The 16176-nt window shown below is 36.8% G+C and overlaps 2 protein-coding genes across 5 annotated transcripts; one reads left to right on the forward strand and one right to left on the reverse strand.

The window, feature by feature from the left end:
- The first annotated feature begins 3575 nt into the window (after positions 1–3575).
- LOC149013034 (FKBP-like peptidyl-prolyl cis-trans isomerase family protein) lies at positions 3576–9451 on the forward strand. 2 transcript variants are annotated; one of them, XM_089158077.1, is made up of 7 exons: positions 3576–3719; positions 3982–4072; positions 4163–4380; positions 5086–5195; positions 6355–6463; positions 6553–6629; positions 8860–9451. In XM_089158077.1, exons 1-7 carry the CDS (start codon positions 3671–3673, stop codon positions 8977–8979), a joined length of 774 nt encoding a protein of 257 aa, XP_089014203.1. In that variant the 5' UTR covers positions 3576–3670; the 3' UTR covers positions 8980–9451. The 2 variants fall into 2 exon arrangements, with proteins under 2 accessions (XP_089014203.1, XP_089014204.1); XM_089158078.1 differs by lacking the exon at positions 3576–3719 and having other exon boundaries at positions 3983–4085.
- Positions 9452–9523: 72 nt separating this feature from the next.
- LOC149013035 (cationic amino acid transporter 9, chloroplastic-like) lies at positions 9524–15501 on the reverse strand. Of its 3 annotated transcripts, none has more exons than XM_089158075.1 (9): positions 15203–15501; positions 14469–14881; positions 13916–14092; positions 13560–13784; positions 13291–13467; positions 12963–13196; positions 11658–11747; positions 11469–11558; positions 9524–9734 (listed from the first exon to the last, which is right to left on the reverse strand). In XM_089158075.1, exons 1-9 carry the CDS (start codon positions 15447–15449, stop codon positions 9693–9695), a joined length of 1695 nt encoding a protein of 564 aa, XP_089014201.1. In that variant the 5' UTR covers positions 15450–15501; the 3' UTR covers positions 9524–9692. The 3 variants fall into 3 exon arrangements, with proteins under 3 accessions (XP_089014201.1, XP_089014202.1, XP_089014200.1); XM_089158076.1 differs by lacking the exon at positions 9524–9734 and adding an exon at positions 10534–10896; XM_089158074.1 differs by lacking the exon at positions 9524–9734 and having other exon boundaries at positions 10921–11558.
- Positions 15502–16176: the final 675 nt, after the last annotated feature.

Here is a 16176-nt window from a genome sequence, read left to right on the forward strand (position 1 = left end):
AATGAACCCTAACCTTCTCCCAGCACTCTGTCACCCTCAAATCTTCGACCCAGAATCCAAACAGTGGCTCATCGGCCCACCATTCTCCACCCCAAGGCGGTGGTGCACCACCAGAACCACCAACAACACACTATATATGGTTAGCAGTGTGGGTTCTCATTACAGCCCAGAAGTCGCGAGATCTGCAGAACGATACAACTTGAGAAACAGAGAATGGGTTTGGGAGAAAGTTGCATCCTTGAAAGATGGAAGGTTCAGTAGAGATGCTGTGGAAGCAATTGGGTGGAGAAGGAAACTCTGTATGGTGAATCTCAAGGGGAATGCTCCTAAAGAATGAGCTATCTTTGATGTTGAGAATGATCGGTGGGAAGAGATGCCGGAAGGAATGGTTTTGGGATGGAATGGGCCAAGAGGAAGTATTATATGTTCTTGATGAAGATAAAGGGCTGTTGAAGAAGGACAACCCAAAAAGATATTGTTGGGCTCACAAGAACATGTATGTTTGTTTGTTCGTTGATTCAGAGGGTATAATTTTGTAAATTTAAAAACTTGAAAATAAATTTTGTAAAATAAGAATTTTATATTTACATTTAACCCCTCATTTTGGAATCTCAACCGTTCAATTCAAAATAGATGATGTGGCAAAAATCAGACCCTCGCCAGTTGCAGCAAATTAAAATCCGTAAATATCCCACTCTTTTTATTTTCACCGTTGGATTTAATTGTGAATACATGATGCAAATCTTACGGTAGAATAGATGCGATGGTATTTTGGTCATAAAAATCACAATTTGTCCTTAATTGATCTTATTGGATACCTTAGGGGAGGTAGATGCAAAGTGTCCATTTATAAATTTGAACTGAAAATGACATGGACCAAACTCAGGTCCAGATGAAAATTACCCAAAAATTAATTATCGAACTTAATGCTTTAAGCAATCAGGTACTTAAACCCTATCTTAACATCATTTCTTATTGATTTTCTCCAATGTCTTAATCTTATCTCATCACAATATTTCTCTTATCTTTAAAATAAATCAAGTTTAGAGTGAGTTAATTGGAAACTAATGAATCATGAGCAGTATTAAGTGTTACACATAAGAAATTTATAAATCCTCCACTACTCATGACAAATAAATTTAATGAGAATAAAAAAATAATACATGTCTTTCTACTGAAATTTAATGGAAATAAAAAAATAGTATGTCTTTTTACCAAATCCATAACTTATTAGGTGTTCATTGAGAAAGTCTCTAATTTCGGATTTAGTCTAATCATAAGATTATATTACACGGTGACTGAATCATATAACTCATTCTTTGCGAGTTTAGAGTTATATATTTTTATATTTATATTTACTTAATTTATAAGAGTTTGGGGTTTTTAAATTTGTGTTTTTTTTTAACCTAGTAAGTCTAAAGAAATTCTCCCTTTTGAACTTCTACATTTAACAATTTTGGAGTTTTATTATCCTCCCCTGATTCCATGAAGGTTAATTTAATTTTATAAATTAGGTGTTTTTCGTTCAATCGATTTTTAGTCTATATGAGAGATACCATGAATCTATCATCTTGAACTCTTCGGATTTTAAGCGCCTTGTGTTTTACAAAGTAAAAGGTATCAAGATATTGCATGCGTCACTGTTCCTATTCCTAGTTAAATTATTCTCTCAGTTTTGCTTATGAGTTTCCAAATGTAGTAGTAGGAATGAGATCCAAAGAAATTAATTGAGTCACCAATGCCTTGAACAATGCCAAAATTATCTACTATAAATACTTTTTGTTTATTTTTTAGAATATAAATTTGTCGATTCTCATGAAAACACCCAAAAATAAAGAATGAAAATCATAGACAATCCGTTAGCAGATTTTGTTAAGTCAAGGTTAGACAATTCACAATGAAATAAGAGTCCACATTGTTCTAAATTGATTTCATCGACACTAATTTGAATTTTTGATAGTTCAACGAAGGGATGGAACAAACTAGAACATAAGCCCTATGTTGACTTGGAAAAGGTTTAGTATTGCCTTCTCAGAGTGTCCATTGACTCTGATTTTTTTCTTTTTCCAAATCATATTAATCTTGATCTTTGTCATTTCGTCGAAATATATATATGTCAACGGTGAGCTTGGAGTTGTCGGAGCCGAAGAGGGAAAAGGCCATAGTAAGTGATGGTGCCAGTGGTTAGTCGGTACTTTCGAAAGAAAAGGACGAGACATTTGCAAGTAAGAGCTGAAAGAGGAGGGAGAAAAGTTAGGGATGAAATGATTAAGTGTTGAAAAAAAATTTCAATCATAAGATAAAAATAAGAACTGTGTTCATAATCTAATGGCCAACTGAATGGAGAGAAAAGCCTGTCCACGAGAAGTTGATAAAAATCCAAATTTGAAATGTAGAAAATCTATTTATTTACCTGTCTTTGAACAGAAACTGCAATACCAGTAAAAATATTCTAAGGATATGATTATTTGGTTGTCATTATTTTCTATTGATTTTCTCCATTGTCTTAATCATATCATTTGAAATGTCATCATGTCTCTTTTATTTCTAAAGAAATCAATATTCAGAGAAAGCAAACTTCTTTGGTTGGTTTTAAGGTATTAGGTTGTTAAAAGTAATAGCATGGTAAATTTGTGTATCCTCCATTACTCATGAGTCATGACAAACATGTCTACATTTAATTGTTCATATGAGTCATGAAAAATACAATTTTTGGGAATAAATACACGTCTTTTTGCTGATCATCCGGTGTCGCGTGATATTATTGCTATAATTTAGGCTCTTGGTCAATTATCAGCAATATGGAAATTTCATTATTTAAATTGTTTGGCATCTACTGAATTTTATTTTTATTTAAAATAATGAAACCCCCAAACCATAATGAACTTTTGTCCATTATGGATTATGATGAAACATTATCTCATTGTGTAAGTTTACTAAAGTCTATAAGTAAGATGGGGTAAAATAGTCAATACACCTTTATAACAACCATACTTTTCCTTCTTTCTCACTGTTCTATCATTTAACAATTTTTATCGATCCAAACTATCCACATAATTATTCGATAAATCGCCAAACCATTCATTATTGACCAAAAGTTTTGTACTTATTTATTTTAAATAGGCATAATAGATAATGAGAATTGATATCAAAAAGAGCCTTAGAGTTTTTAAAATTTGTCTTTTAAATTTTAGCAAATTGCACTGACACTTTAAAATAGAGGCTTTAAAGCACTAATCCTCACTTTATACCCTCTCAAGAAATCTTATTCTCATTTATCCCAAAAATAAATAAAAAAGAGAGACATTTTTCTGTGTACTAAACTTATTTAATCAAGACTTGTTTTTAGATTTTTTTTTTCCCAAAAATTTTGCTAAAGACATTTTTGAAATTAGAGAAAAATAAATAGTAGGATAATTATTTCACTTACAGAATTGATTAATGATTTTAGTTGATTTTTAAATATAAGGACCTGCCGGTGCATTAAAGCCACCATTTTAGTTGCTAATCAATTTTGTGTTTGTTTTTTAATCTCCTAAACCGACGTTTAAGTTTTTAACAGTTCTGGCAATTCCAGCCAAGCCCTTCAAGTCTGATCCCAATTCTCTGTTCCTGAGTTAAAAGAAAGCCATCTAGATAGATGCTGGAGGCTTGAAATCTCCGAGAAGCTATGCAGATAATGTCAACCAGTTCTCTTGGTCATTCCTCATCTTTTACGCGTAAGGCATCTATCTCTCTTTTTTTTCTTGTTCTTTTTTTTGAGGTCTATGATTGTTTCCCATATCTAGCGACAGTGAGCTCGAAATGAGCCTTGAACTAACCATGTTTATTCCGATAAGAAATAAAGAGGACTTTTGAATCATGGGTTTTGCTCAACTTTCTGTCACAGTCTGCTCATGTGGATTTTTCTCTGGTTCTTCTGCTTCATATGATTTCTGGAATCGAGTGTCTTTTTCTGGTTAACGAACACTTATCATGCAGGAAGAATACCGTCGCTAGAGCTGAGACCCTTCTGCTTCCAGAAGAAACAAAAGCTGCCATGCTGCTTCAGTTGCAAACACAACAATGAAAAGTAGGATTTTTGGGTAAATATTACTTTGTAAATCCTGTGTGGCGTGTCATGAAAAATGGTCTAATTGCTTACGATGAATAACTTATATAGGAGCAGAGAATTCTCCAGATACAAACTGTGTTCAGCAGAGAATTTGGGGAGGAGGTATCTTCTTTTGTTTTTGGTTTCGTCAGGCTTGTTTCCTACACACGCATCTGCCAAGACAAAGAGTAAGAGCGCATATGATGAAAAACGCTTGCTTGAACAGAATAGAAAGATGCAAGAAGCCAACAGTGTCCCTCCAGACTTCCCAAATTTCATTAGAGAAGGTTTTTCTTGTTCCTTTTATACCTTCTTAGATAGAAAGAAGTGTGTGATGAGCTATTGAGAATACTATGAGCTAGTTCATCTTAATATGCTTCAGTCTGTAGTTAATGAATTTGCATCATATGTTGCATTTACGGAAATTTTGATGTGCATATATTAGAACTATGAATCCAATTGTTTGCACGAGTGGTATATCATGCCCTGTTTTCTGCTGCTACTGAGGCCCAAAAGCACTTCAGTAAGATTGATTCTTTTACCTACACTTACTTGATCTTTCTAAGGTACAGATGAAATCCTATTCAAGCACTGCCCATTGATCCTGTGAAAAATGAACAATTCCAATGAGAGTTCAAGGTTTTTTCTTTTCTTTCAAAGAATGCACTTGAGTTTATGTTATTTCATGTTGTAACTATACAATTCCTTTATTTATATGACTATTTGTGGGGTTTGGCTAGACTGACTTGAGTAATATGGCCTCTAGGTATGTTGGACTAATTTCAACTTAACTGGTGCACTCCATGTTTGAAGCCTCCCAACTTCATGCATTAGATATGCTGATGTGTGGAGTTTGTCAAAAGATTCAAAAATTATCCACTAGGGAAGCTCATTTTGAAGCTGGCTGTTGAGACTGCTGGATAGTACAGAAGTTTGCAACCTTGCTGCTTAACTCCATATGCTTAACCAAAATATTGGGATAAATTATTCAGGTTTTCAGGTGAAGGTTGTGGCATCAGACAACTACGTCAAGCGGGAGTCAGGACTTATATACTCGGATATTGAAGTTGGTCAAGGTGATTGCCCAAAGGCTGGTCAGCAGGTTTTTACTTTCATCGTCTTCTAAAGTTAGGCTTATTTTCTTGACAATTATTGTTCATTACAAAAACACCTTCAGAAATCAAACATAGGATGGGCCTTGGGGAAACAGTAAGGTTGCTCCATTGTGACCACGAGGTCATCAGTTTGAGTCCAATAACGGAATCTCAGCAAAAGTAGGAGTAAGGCCTATGTATATAGCTCCGCCGACATGCAGTGGCAGGAGCCTCAGGTATTGATACTACTCTAAAAGTTCAAACATGGGACGAAGAGGGTCCATTGTGAGAAGGTTACAGCCTTTTCATGGCATATGCTAGCATATTGATCTGATTGAAGTTCAACTGAATGGAGCTGACTCTAATAATGAAGTAACATTTCACCTAGTGGGTTTGAAAAAAGGCATCCTTAAATACCACCTAAAGTCTATCTCTTTGGAAGCCAAGTTTAGTGAATTGAGATTTGACAATTCTGCATAAAATGGGGTGGATTTTGACCTCCATATTTTGGCAGAGTCTAGTAACACAGCTTGTGAGAATCATCAATTCTTTTTTAATAATATTTTGTGAGTGATTGCAGAGGTCATCCTAGTTGGGCTGAATCACCATTCCCATTCTCTGCCCCTTCCACACTCCCCCCCCCCCCCCCCCCCAAAAAAAAAAAGAGCCTACTTTATCTGCTGAATCATTATCCTTTTTCCGAAGATACACATGCTGAATTAATCTGGTTTTCTTTTTGCAGCACTTGATTTTGCTTCAATCATTTTTTTAGCCTATTAATTCCTTTTGTTCTATGTAAACAGGAAAAATGTAGTCTATGGAGTCTTCAAAGCGCATATTTTGTGCATGAGAATTCATTTTCATCCCCCCCCCCCCCCAAAAAAAAAAAAAAAAAAAAAACTGAAAATGTGATTTGCTGCAGTTTCCAACTAAAATTTAGTAATTTTACCAATCAGCGATAATACGCTTCAGAAAAATTTATTTGAGGTTGGGTCAGATGATGTTCTCTAGACATTCCTTGTATTTGGGCCTCCAAGTTGTCCTGTAGTCTTTTTGTGGTTTGCTGCCTCCTGTTCTTATGTTTTCTAGGATTTTTTTTTTGTTTATTTATCCCACCTTTGAAAAGAAAAGGTTTAATTAAGCTGCATACTGTTCCTTTGATAACAGGTGACTTTTCACTATGTTGGCTATAATGAATCAGGCCGTCGTATTGATAGCACATACTTACGGGGTTCTCCTGCAAAGATCCGGATGGGCACCAATGCGTTGGTTCCAGGTGAAAAGTTATGCTCAGAAGTGGATAGTCATTCTTATTTCTTTCTACATGAATACCGTGAATATTGTTAACAGGTTGAATCAATGCAGGATTTGAGGAAGGAATTCAAGACATGAGACCTGGGGGAAAGAGAAGAATAGTCATTCCACCAGAACTTGGACCTCCAGTATGTTTTTCTTTTACTTGCTGTTCAACTACACTGTTGCTCTTCTTTTCCTTTCAAGTGGTGCCATCGACACTCCAATTTTTCTGCTTTCAACCCTCATGCCTTTCTTCCGAACTGTGGATCATTGGTTTGGTGAAATATCAATGGAATGCTGAGTATCTGCACTCCTATAGACTTGTAGAAATAGGCCACACTAGAATCCCCAAGAGATGAGAAATTAATTCTAGATTTTTTGCTTGAATAAACTTTCCTCCTGCTTTCTAAAGAACACAATCTAGAGTAAGTGGGCTTCTCATCCTCAGATAAATCCATTTTATGAAGGTATTGAATGTCAATGAAGGATTTACTATCATGAATAGTCTTGAGCAATATTCCCTAGACTATTATTTTCCCATTCCTCAACAACAGATTAACAGATTTTAATTTTTGGGCATAAATATGGGCAGACAGGTTTTCCTTCACTGGAGAGCTCCAAGCCTCGCTACCGAGGCAGAAAATTAATATCGCTGACCCATGTGTCAAAGAATATGAATGGGTTTGGAAAAGGAGACATTTAGGCTAATCGAAATAATGGCAGGACTATGATCAAAAATACCTGGGAGGTTTAAAATTAAGTATAAGAAGCAGCTAAGGAAGAAACCCAACTATCATTAGCAAGGAAATGATCTAGTTTCCAAGAAGTTCTAAACGAAGTAACTTTGAAACTGTCTGTCTAAGGTCTGAAACATCCTTGGCACTATGACATGTAGCACATTCAGAAGAGAAATATCTCCAGGAAGATCCCCTGGTTTTCATGAGAAGAAAGCCCAGCCAGATACCAGTTATCTGAGACAACCTAACTAGAAGGGTTGATAAGGGAAAGACCTGGGATTACCCCATTCGGAGACAATTGAATGTGCAAATGGTTTCGAAGAAGAAGTCACGACAACCCTGCAATAGAATGATTATGAGGTGCATGAACTGATTAGAAGTGGATAACAACTGAATAGCAACCTACCTTTGTTCCAGAAGCACAAAATGCGACCATTAGACAGAATTGGGTGCGTGAATTGTAGTGAAGATGTAACCATGATTATCCTGCATTGCAGTGACTCCAAAGGGCATGAACTGATCAGAAGTTGATAATGATTAAATAACAACCTTCCTTTGTTCCACAAGCACCAAAAACAACCATTCTGAGGTTGATGATTCTTGTGGCAAAATCCCCATGATGGGGCAGTCAAAGAAGAAATAGGATGAGAATTCTGATCTCTATTCTTTGTTTCCAAAAGAAGACATTTAATAATGCTGGTGCTGCAAACCACTCTTGACTTCTACCCACATTCCCTGAGTTTTCTTGTCTATTATAGTATGTCACCTGTCAGCGGCATTTGTGTCTTACAAACAAGTGAACCCTAAAGACTAGTAAACAGATTAGTTAGTTAATAAGGATGCTATTCAGAGAAATGAAATTTGGGTATTGGGTGAAAATAATAGGAAGTGATTAAGAAAACAATCCTTTTTGTTTGCTTTATTAGAAACCATAGATGAATTTTCTGTCTCTCGTGAGAGGCAAAAAAAGGTAATAAAGTAGAGCACAATCTGTACCATTAAACAACCATTACATCATGCTATTTGATGCATTAATGTGAAATGACCGAGGGGAAGGAAAGTGATCAAGGGGAAAAAAGGAGCGATTGAACTCTATAAGGCAAAGAGTGCCCTTGTGTTGCATGGTTGACTGCATTACACCTTTCAGAAGAGAAAAGCTTTGTATGTGGCACAGAACACCAGCCTGCAAAAGCCCTTCCTGGATCAGTTTTCCTCTCAAGTCCCAAAGTAGGTTTCTTATTCTGATTTTATGAGGAATGGTTGCTTGTCTACTGATGTTCATGCAAATGGGAATAGCTTGCTCTCAATTTCCTTTATCTAGTAGAACAGGTGGGACAAGATTTTGGAGATGGGTTTTTCCTTAAAGAGTTGTATGTTTTTCTCCTAATCTTATATCCAAAAAGACAACCTAGTAACCGTATCCCTTGATGTTCCCACAGCATATGCAGGGAACCAACAAATCACAACTTAGCAGGGAAGATAATCAGACCTAGTCCTCTTTAAAACGAAGCATTGAAATAATCTTGTAATCAGACCTAGTCTTCTTTAAAATGAAGCATTTAATTAATCTTGTTTGCTATTCAAGGTCGTTTTGATCATTGGATTCACAATTGTGATGAAGTGTTCATGTATTTTACAGGTGGGTCCATCAACGTTTTTCAGCTCAAAACAATTTGAGGTTTTTGATGTGGAATTGCTCAATGTTCAAGATTGTCAGAGGAGAACAATAGGATTCTATTCTGATGTTGTGTGCAACTGACTAACATCAGCTGCATACTCTAACCTCATGTCCAAAACATTACCAATTTGTAGATTTGATTCAAGTTTTTTAGAAAGCAGTTTTCATTTCCTCCCCCTCCTCCCATTCTTCCCAATTTTCTATTTTTCTGTTGGCATTGAAATGTGGGTTTTCTCTAATATGCTGGAAAATTTTACACCAGATGTTAATGGATCGGTTGTAGCTCTCAGATGAAGAGGTGTTGAAGAGCTGGTCAGGATGGTACCTTTGTCATGGATGTAGGGGCTGGAACTTTTGGAATTACATACGAAGACAAGCTTGCAGATTCAGTTCCATAATTTGATTCAGCAGATCAGCATTATCGGACCTTAGAACTGAACCTAGCAAAACGAATAAAATGTACGAAACCACACATTTTTTTGCATTAAAGGTATGTATCATTTTGACATGATCCTGAACTGAACTTTCGTATCAGATGGAAGATTTGTCTCAACATCTTGTGAAAAAAATATGATTTGCTAACTTTTAGCAAAACCCCCAATGTTTCATTTGGAATTTTTCAGTAATGTAGCTTCAGAATAAGTGGGTTTTGATCTACTCTGATGCACCTGACTTGGGAAAAATGCATTACATCAAGATCATTGGGTACATATTTCAAATCCCTCATGCGCTTCCCCCATCCGGTTTTTGCTTTGCTTTCTCTTCTTCTACTTGAGTTTGGTGCTGAGATTAAATCACAACAATTCTTCCATTTTCTTACTGTCCTTCTGCCTTCTCTGTAAAATAAGAGGTTTTAATCAGACATAACTAAATCATATAGAATGAATTCTTGTCGCATAAAAGAAGAAGATCGTATCAGTGTTGGTTTTGAATGAAATGCATGGAAATAAGCAATTTCCAGAAGATCACAACTCATTAAAAGTATAAAACAGAGAAACGGAAAATTTTGAATGTTTAGTTGTGCTTTATTTTTACAGTCCAGTGCCTAAGAGGTATTGTAAAAGAAAATTTCTTCTCGTTTACAAAAACATATTGAGAACGCAAAGCTGTATTGAATTCAAATGGGTTCTTGTTGGTGCAAACTTGAGATTCTTCTGAGTTCATGTGAGTTTACATGGAAAATTAATAGGTGTAAATTTCTCTGCTCGATTATCCTTCCACTGGGAAACTGTATTTAAAATTGATTTTGGACAGATTTTAAATTGTGCCCACCAATCAATGTGATCAGTCACAACGCAAGTATTCCGTTGCAGAAAGAACCAAGACGTAACAGATGGTAGAGTAGTTTGGATCCATTTTGCCGCGCAATCTTGCTCTGTGTACTGGTGCTTACTGTGAGTGATCCATTGCCAGTGTTTAACATCACTGATCTGTAATGGAGTTTCGATGGATGGTGTCTTAACTATCAGTCCACTCAAAATCCGCAACGATGGTTGATAACTTGGTATGATTCGTTGGAAGATCCATTATTTTTGTCGTAAATTTAACAAAAGTGTGTTGCTCGATAGATACCTATACCTGACACTTGAATGATTGAATCTCAGTTCCAAGTCCATATTTTCTGGACTTGCAGCGCTTTTCATTTCATTCCAGGTAACGAACAGTCACTCAAATTGCAAAATCACGACTTGAGACCATTGCTATGGAAATTTAAAATGAAGAGGCTTCTTCATTTGGTGAACCTACTCTATGAATACATGAAAACTGGGCAAATTACATCTTCCCTCTAACAAAGGAGTGGGAAGAGGTGAGGGAGATGATCAACAAGCCTGTAAAGAACTAAAGCAAGCCCACATATTTACAAGGTCAGCTTGACCTGAAAAAGTTGCAGCTACACATTCATGTGCTTGCAAAGATCTCAAGCACCCCTAAATTTTTTTTCTTCTTTTTCCCACAAGCTAATCAGCCATTTAAACCAATTCACACAGGGTCAGCTTCCTGCAACCAGAAGAAAGGAAAAGTGTAGTTTCAGGTTAAGGAAAGCAGAAATACTTTTTCTTCACGCAGACAGGAGTGAGGGCGGAATCTTTGTTATGACCCACATAGCAGTGGTTGACAAGCTATCAATCAATGCTCTCAGCAGACTTGAGGGGAGCTCATGTGGAACAGTCACTTGAACCAATAGCCACCACTGCTCATGGAGAGAAACTTCTTGGTATCTTTTAGGCCCATCATTTGGAGAGTTGACCATCCCCCAAAAGAAGAAGGGAAGATCTCTTCAAAAAATTTGTGTACATTTTGTTACTAAAATATTCATTGATACATAAGAGCTCCTCAGACACTCGTTTCCAATGTCGAGCTTCGATATGCTCCCTTTAGAATTATGATACAACAATTATAACGGTGGAATGAGAAATACGAGGTAGGGCTCACTGGTAAAGCTAATAATACAAGCAATACAGCATAAGCGCCCAATCAAATGGCACAGTAACCATCCAACCACCAAAAAAAGTTGGCTATTGATCTTCTGTTGGTGCCTGATGATAGATTATTTTTTCATTTGAACTTACCGGATCAGCGTGATACTGCCCATAAAATGCATAGATACCAACTGAGACAATGCTGAGGACGACAAATCTTATCCATGCTTCATAGTGTAGCTGCAAAAGAACCCAAATGGTTACAAATCTTTGAATTATTAACCGTGTTAGTAACCGTCCAATGATGCTTTATCATGTAAAAATGTATTACAAACAAACCTGAGCAAACAAGAAGATGTTGACAAATATGCAAACAGCTGGAACAATGGGAACTCCTGGACAAGAAAACCCAGATGGCTCCATATATGCCTGAAAATGGAAAAAAAGGAGTACATAAAAAACATTTTGTCTTGATCCATCCATATATAACACAAACAGGTTCAGGACATTCAAGTATTATATGGTAAGTTCCTGGTTCTACACTGACTTATAGACACAAATAGAAGAAAGGCTCAATTCTGCCATGTCTCTTCAATTTACAGATACAGAAAGAAGAGGAACTGCAGCATTCTGCCAAAATTTCCTTTGAGGCATCATGCAGGTAGCACCTTTTTCCATTTGAGTGTGTTCTGCCTTAATTGATATCTCTGACTTCATTACTTCTGAAGTAAAGGCAATTACCAGTGGTTTTGGAATCGCATCCTCTCATTGAATTTTGGCCTTGTACATTCAGAGGCCAAGTTCCTTCTTCTAGCCAGTTTTCCTGCCTGGGTGGGTAACTTTCTTTCTTTTGGAAGCTATGAGTTTGGCTGATGATTTAGCGTAATGGAGGGGGAATAAATAGGGCTTTCTTTTACTTTGGCTCTTCTCAATCCTGTTTGAGCCTTTCTTAATTGATGGCCTTTGGCCTCAATATTCCCTATAGTAAAATTGGCTATTCTTAGCAAGAAACATCAAGGGTATGCGATCAGCTACCCACCAATAACATTAGCTTACTCTCTCTCCCACCTGTTCCTTGAAGAAAAGGCTATATTAGTTCCCATCAAAAGTCCCACCTGATAATTTAAGTTGGTGGAGGCGCTCAAATAGGGCTTTCTTTCACTTTGGCTATTTTCAATCATGTTAAAGCCTTTGATTAATGGCCTTCGGCCTACTTCGTGTTGTAGATTTTTCCTCTCAATTTTCTCTTTAGAAAAAATTGTCTATCCTTAGAATAAAAAATCTAAGGTATTAAGACCAGCTACCCACCATTATCATTAGCTTACTCTCTCCTGACTGTTCCAAAAGAAAATGCCATTAGCTCCCATCAGAACATCAAAAGTTGCACTGTATTGTCCTGTGAAGCAGTTACCTTAAGATAACCATCTTCTTGCCCCTTCCATACTAATGTTTCCAATCAATTATTTGGCTAGTCTGATCCACTCAATTTCTTTGTCCTCTTTCTTTGGGGAGGGGTAGGCAGTTGATAAGGATTTTTCTCCATTCCAAAACTTTAGTTGGTATGCAATGGAAATATTGAAGTGAATAACATTGACAAACTAAATTAAGAAAAAATAATAACTATAATTTGGAAAGGCTACTCACATGACGATAATAAAGAGAAACTCCGCCAAGTATTCCCGTTATTATAGGTACCAGCAACCAGATAAGAGCATCAAAACGGTAGCAAAGTCCTGCAACAAACCCACTGCAGGCAACCACAACAAGGCTTATGACACCTTCCCGCCAATTTGAGATCCACCTTGAAGAAACTAGACTTGATGGTCTATCCTTCCAACGAAGGCTTATAACGCACGCTGAAACAACAGAGTAACCTGTCTGCACAAAAAGCCATATCATTTCAGGCAGGTGAATTTAAAACTTATAAACATACATATCACTATGTCAAAAGAGAAAAGTTCAAGCTCCATACCAAAGAGCCAACCGAAAGGATGTGTGAGAGTTCATGCACATTAAATAGCCCTCCAAGGATGCAAGCAACGACACCAACCCACACTTGAGAGTGAATAGGAGTGTGACGTGTAGGATGTACTCTTGCAAATATTGAAGGCAGTAGACCATCCCTTCCAAGCCCTAAATATAATCGAGACTGCTTGAAAGAGAAACATGCAATCATTAAACACAGAATCACATACTATGCCATGAAATAAGGCAATCACATTCAATTCTGAAGTGCTTCACCTGAACATACAAGCCAACTAGAAGGGTTGTTGTAAGCCCAGCAACAGCACCTATGCTTATCAAAATAGTAACCCATTTCAAACCCTTTGCGGAAAAAGCATCAGACAATGGAGCATCTTCACCAAGTAACTTGTAAGGTACCATTCCAGTGATTACTAAGCAGACAGCAACATATAATATTGCACAAGCAAGAAGACTTCCAAGGATTCCTATTGGCAAATCCCTCTGAAGGTTCATAGGGGGGCAGATAAAACCAGTTAAAAGCAGTTGAAATGAATCACATAACTCTACAACTAGGAAAACAGAGTAAGCATGTACTAAGATGCGATGCCTAAGTTGGAAGGGAGTTGACATACCTGGGGTTTTCTAGATTCTTCAGCTGAATTAGCAACTGCATCAAATCCAACATATGCAAAAAATACTACTGTTGCTCCAGTCATAACTGCTTTAAACCCATTTGGAGCAAAAGGAGACCAATTTGATACATCAACCTCAAAAGAACCAACTGCAATGACGAGAATAACAATAGTTATCTGCATCAAAATCCCAAAGTATCAGTTTCCCAGGACAGACCTTACTAAAAAGCGATCATTATCATTGTAATTTGACAGGAATTTTGAAGATCACATAAAGATTAATGATGCAGTTTATGAGCATGAAACAGGTACAAGAACATTGGGAAATAGCAAAAGTACTGGAATGCAGTTCCTTGGGGGGGGGGGGGGGGTGGTAAGGGTTTTCCATCGTGAGGTGACCGGTGGATCCCAACTCTATGGAAAAGGCACAGATAATCCCAACGTCTATAAACAGGTGCTTGCTCTTTTCCAAACCATATTTCACAAACAGGAAACTGAAAGGGGGGTAGGGCGAAGAAACCCAAAAGTAGAAGCTAATAGGATAAGAAATCACCTTAGTCATGGTCATAATTGAATTCAAGGCAGATGATTCTCGAACACCAAGGCAGAGAATTAGTGTCAGAACTGCAAGGAGAATTGGAGCTAATACGTTAATTGACACAGCTCCTCCAAAGAACTCTTTGCCACCATGGCCAATCCAGCTTGGAATGTGATTCTTAAATAAGGGAAAGAGCTCCAATATGTTCACAAAATAACCCGCCAAGCTTCTTGCTATACTAGCTGCCCCAATATGGTAGTCTAGCATCAGTTGCCCAAATACAAGAAATGCTATAAGCTCGTTGAATGCCGTGTATGAATACAAGTATGCACCCCCAACAACAGCAGGAAAACGAGATGCCAGTTCCGCATAACAGAGTGCATTAAGCACACATGATGCTCCAGCCAGAATAAAACTAAGTGTAACAGCTGCAACAAAGCCGACAAGGACAGCTATCAGAAACAGGTGAAAGATCAGCTAAAAACACGCCCCCAAAAAAAAGTTATTTTGCAACTTTTGATGAATTCTAACCCACTCTACATTCTTTTTTAGTTTCAGGAAGAAAAAAAATTGGTAATTTTTAATTTCAGTATTGGACCAGAGAAAGATTGTAATTTTTCAGTCAAAATCGAACAAGAACACCTTCCAAAAGGAAACCCAGATGAATATTGATACAGAGAAGAAAATTGAACAAGAGGTTGATTCTAAAATGAAGAAAAGGACATAATTAAGGAAAAGAAAGAACGTACCAGGTCCAGCATCGCGAGCAACAGTTCCGGTGACAACAAAAATACCAGCACCAATAGATGCACCGATACCTATAAGTATAAGATCGAAGAGTCCAAGACGGCGAACAAGAACTTCCCCAGAACCTGAACGGCCATGAGCATCCAAAGAACTACCTAAAGGCTTGGATCTTCCAGCTGAAGACCAAAAGTTAGAGAACCAAGAAGAAGACGAAGATGTAGCAGAGTATCTCTTCTCCACTGCCATCATTATGGACAAACGACCAACGAAAACAGCAGACAAATAGAGATGATACGCTGGTTCATACTTGATCCTTAATAAATATAAATAAAATAAAAAAATTTATTTGTACACCAGTTCGCACGTTGGGTAATACACTTATGGACGCATTTACAACCAAGTTCATGATTACCGTTTCAACGTCTATGGATACCACGCTGTCTGAATGATACTTATCTAACGGTCAAGAAAGTTATAAGAACAAACACTAGAAATAATGATTTGAAATCTTTAAAATATATGAGTTGAGATTCTCCCCCGACATGGAAAGGAATACAAGGATCCAATAAAAATAAAATAAAAATTTTGAAAATATAGGAATCAATATCTCTTTTTTCTCAATCAAAAGAGGATTTTATTTTTTGTCTCTATATAGGTAGAGAATCTGAACTCTAAATGAAAAAACCCAATAAAATGTTTTTTCATGAAAGTCATTTTTGGCATTGATCAAATATAATTCTTGAACTAAATGAATTTTTTCTTTATCATGTGATTTATTGTAGAAAACCCACCCTAAGAAGATCAGTAGTTATTAAATACCAACACCTCATAAATAATAAATAAAAGATCAAAAATACAAATCCCCTTGAAGCCTAATATAATATATAAGCCCCTCTAAGGATTAGTTGAGCTGAGGTGCTGTAAGCTGACTCGAACAACCTCAAATTCATAAAAGAAATCTATAAAGAAAGAGAGA

The sequence above is a fragment of the Hakea prostrata genome, chromosome 6, assembly GCF_041222555.1.
Source record: "Hakea prostrata isolate BN-2017 chromosome 6, UWA_Hpros_2, whole genome shotgun sequence".
NCBI classification, from domain to species: domain Eukaryota; kingdom Viridiplantae; phylum Streptophyta; class Magnoliopsida; order Proteales; family Proteaceae; genus Hakea; species Hakea prostrata.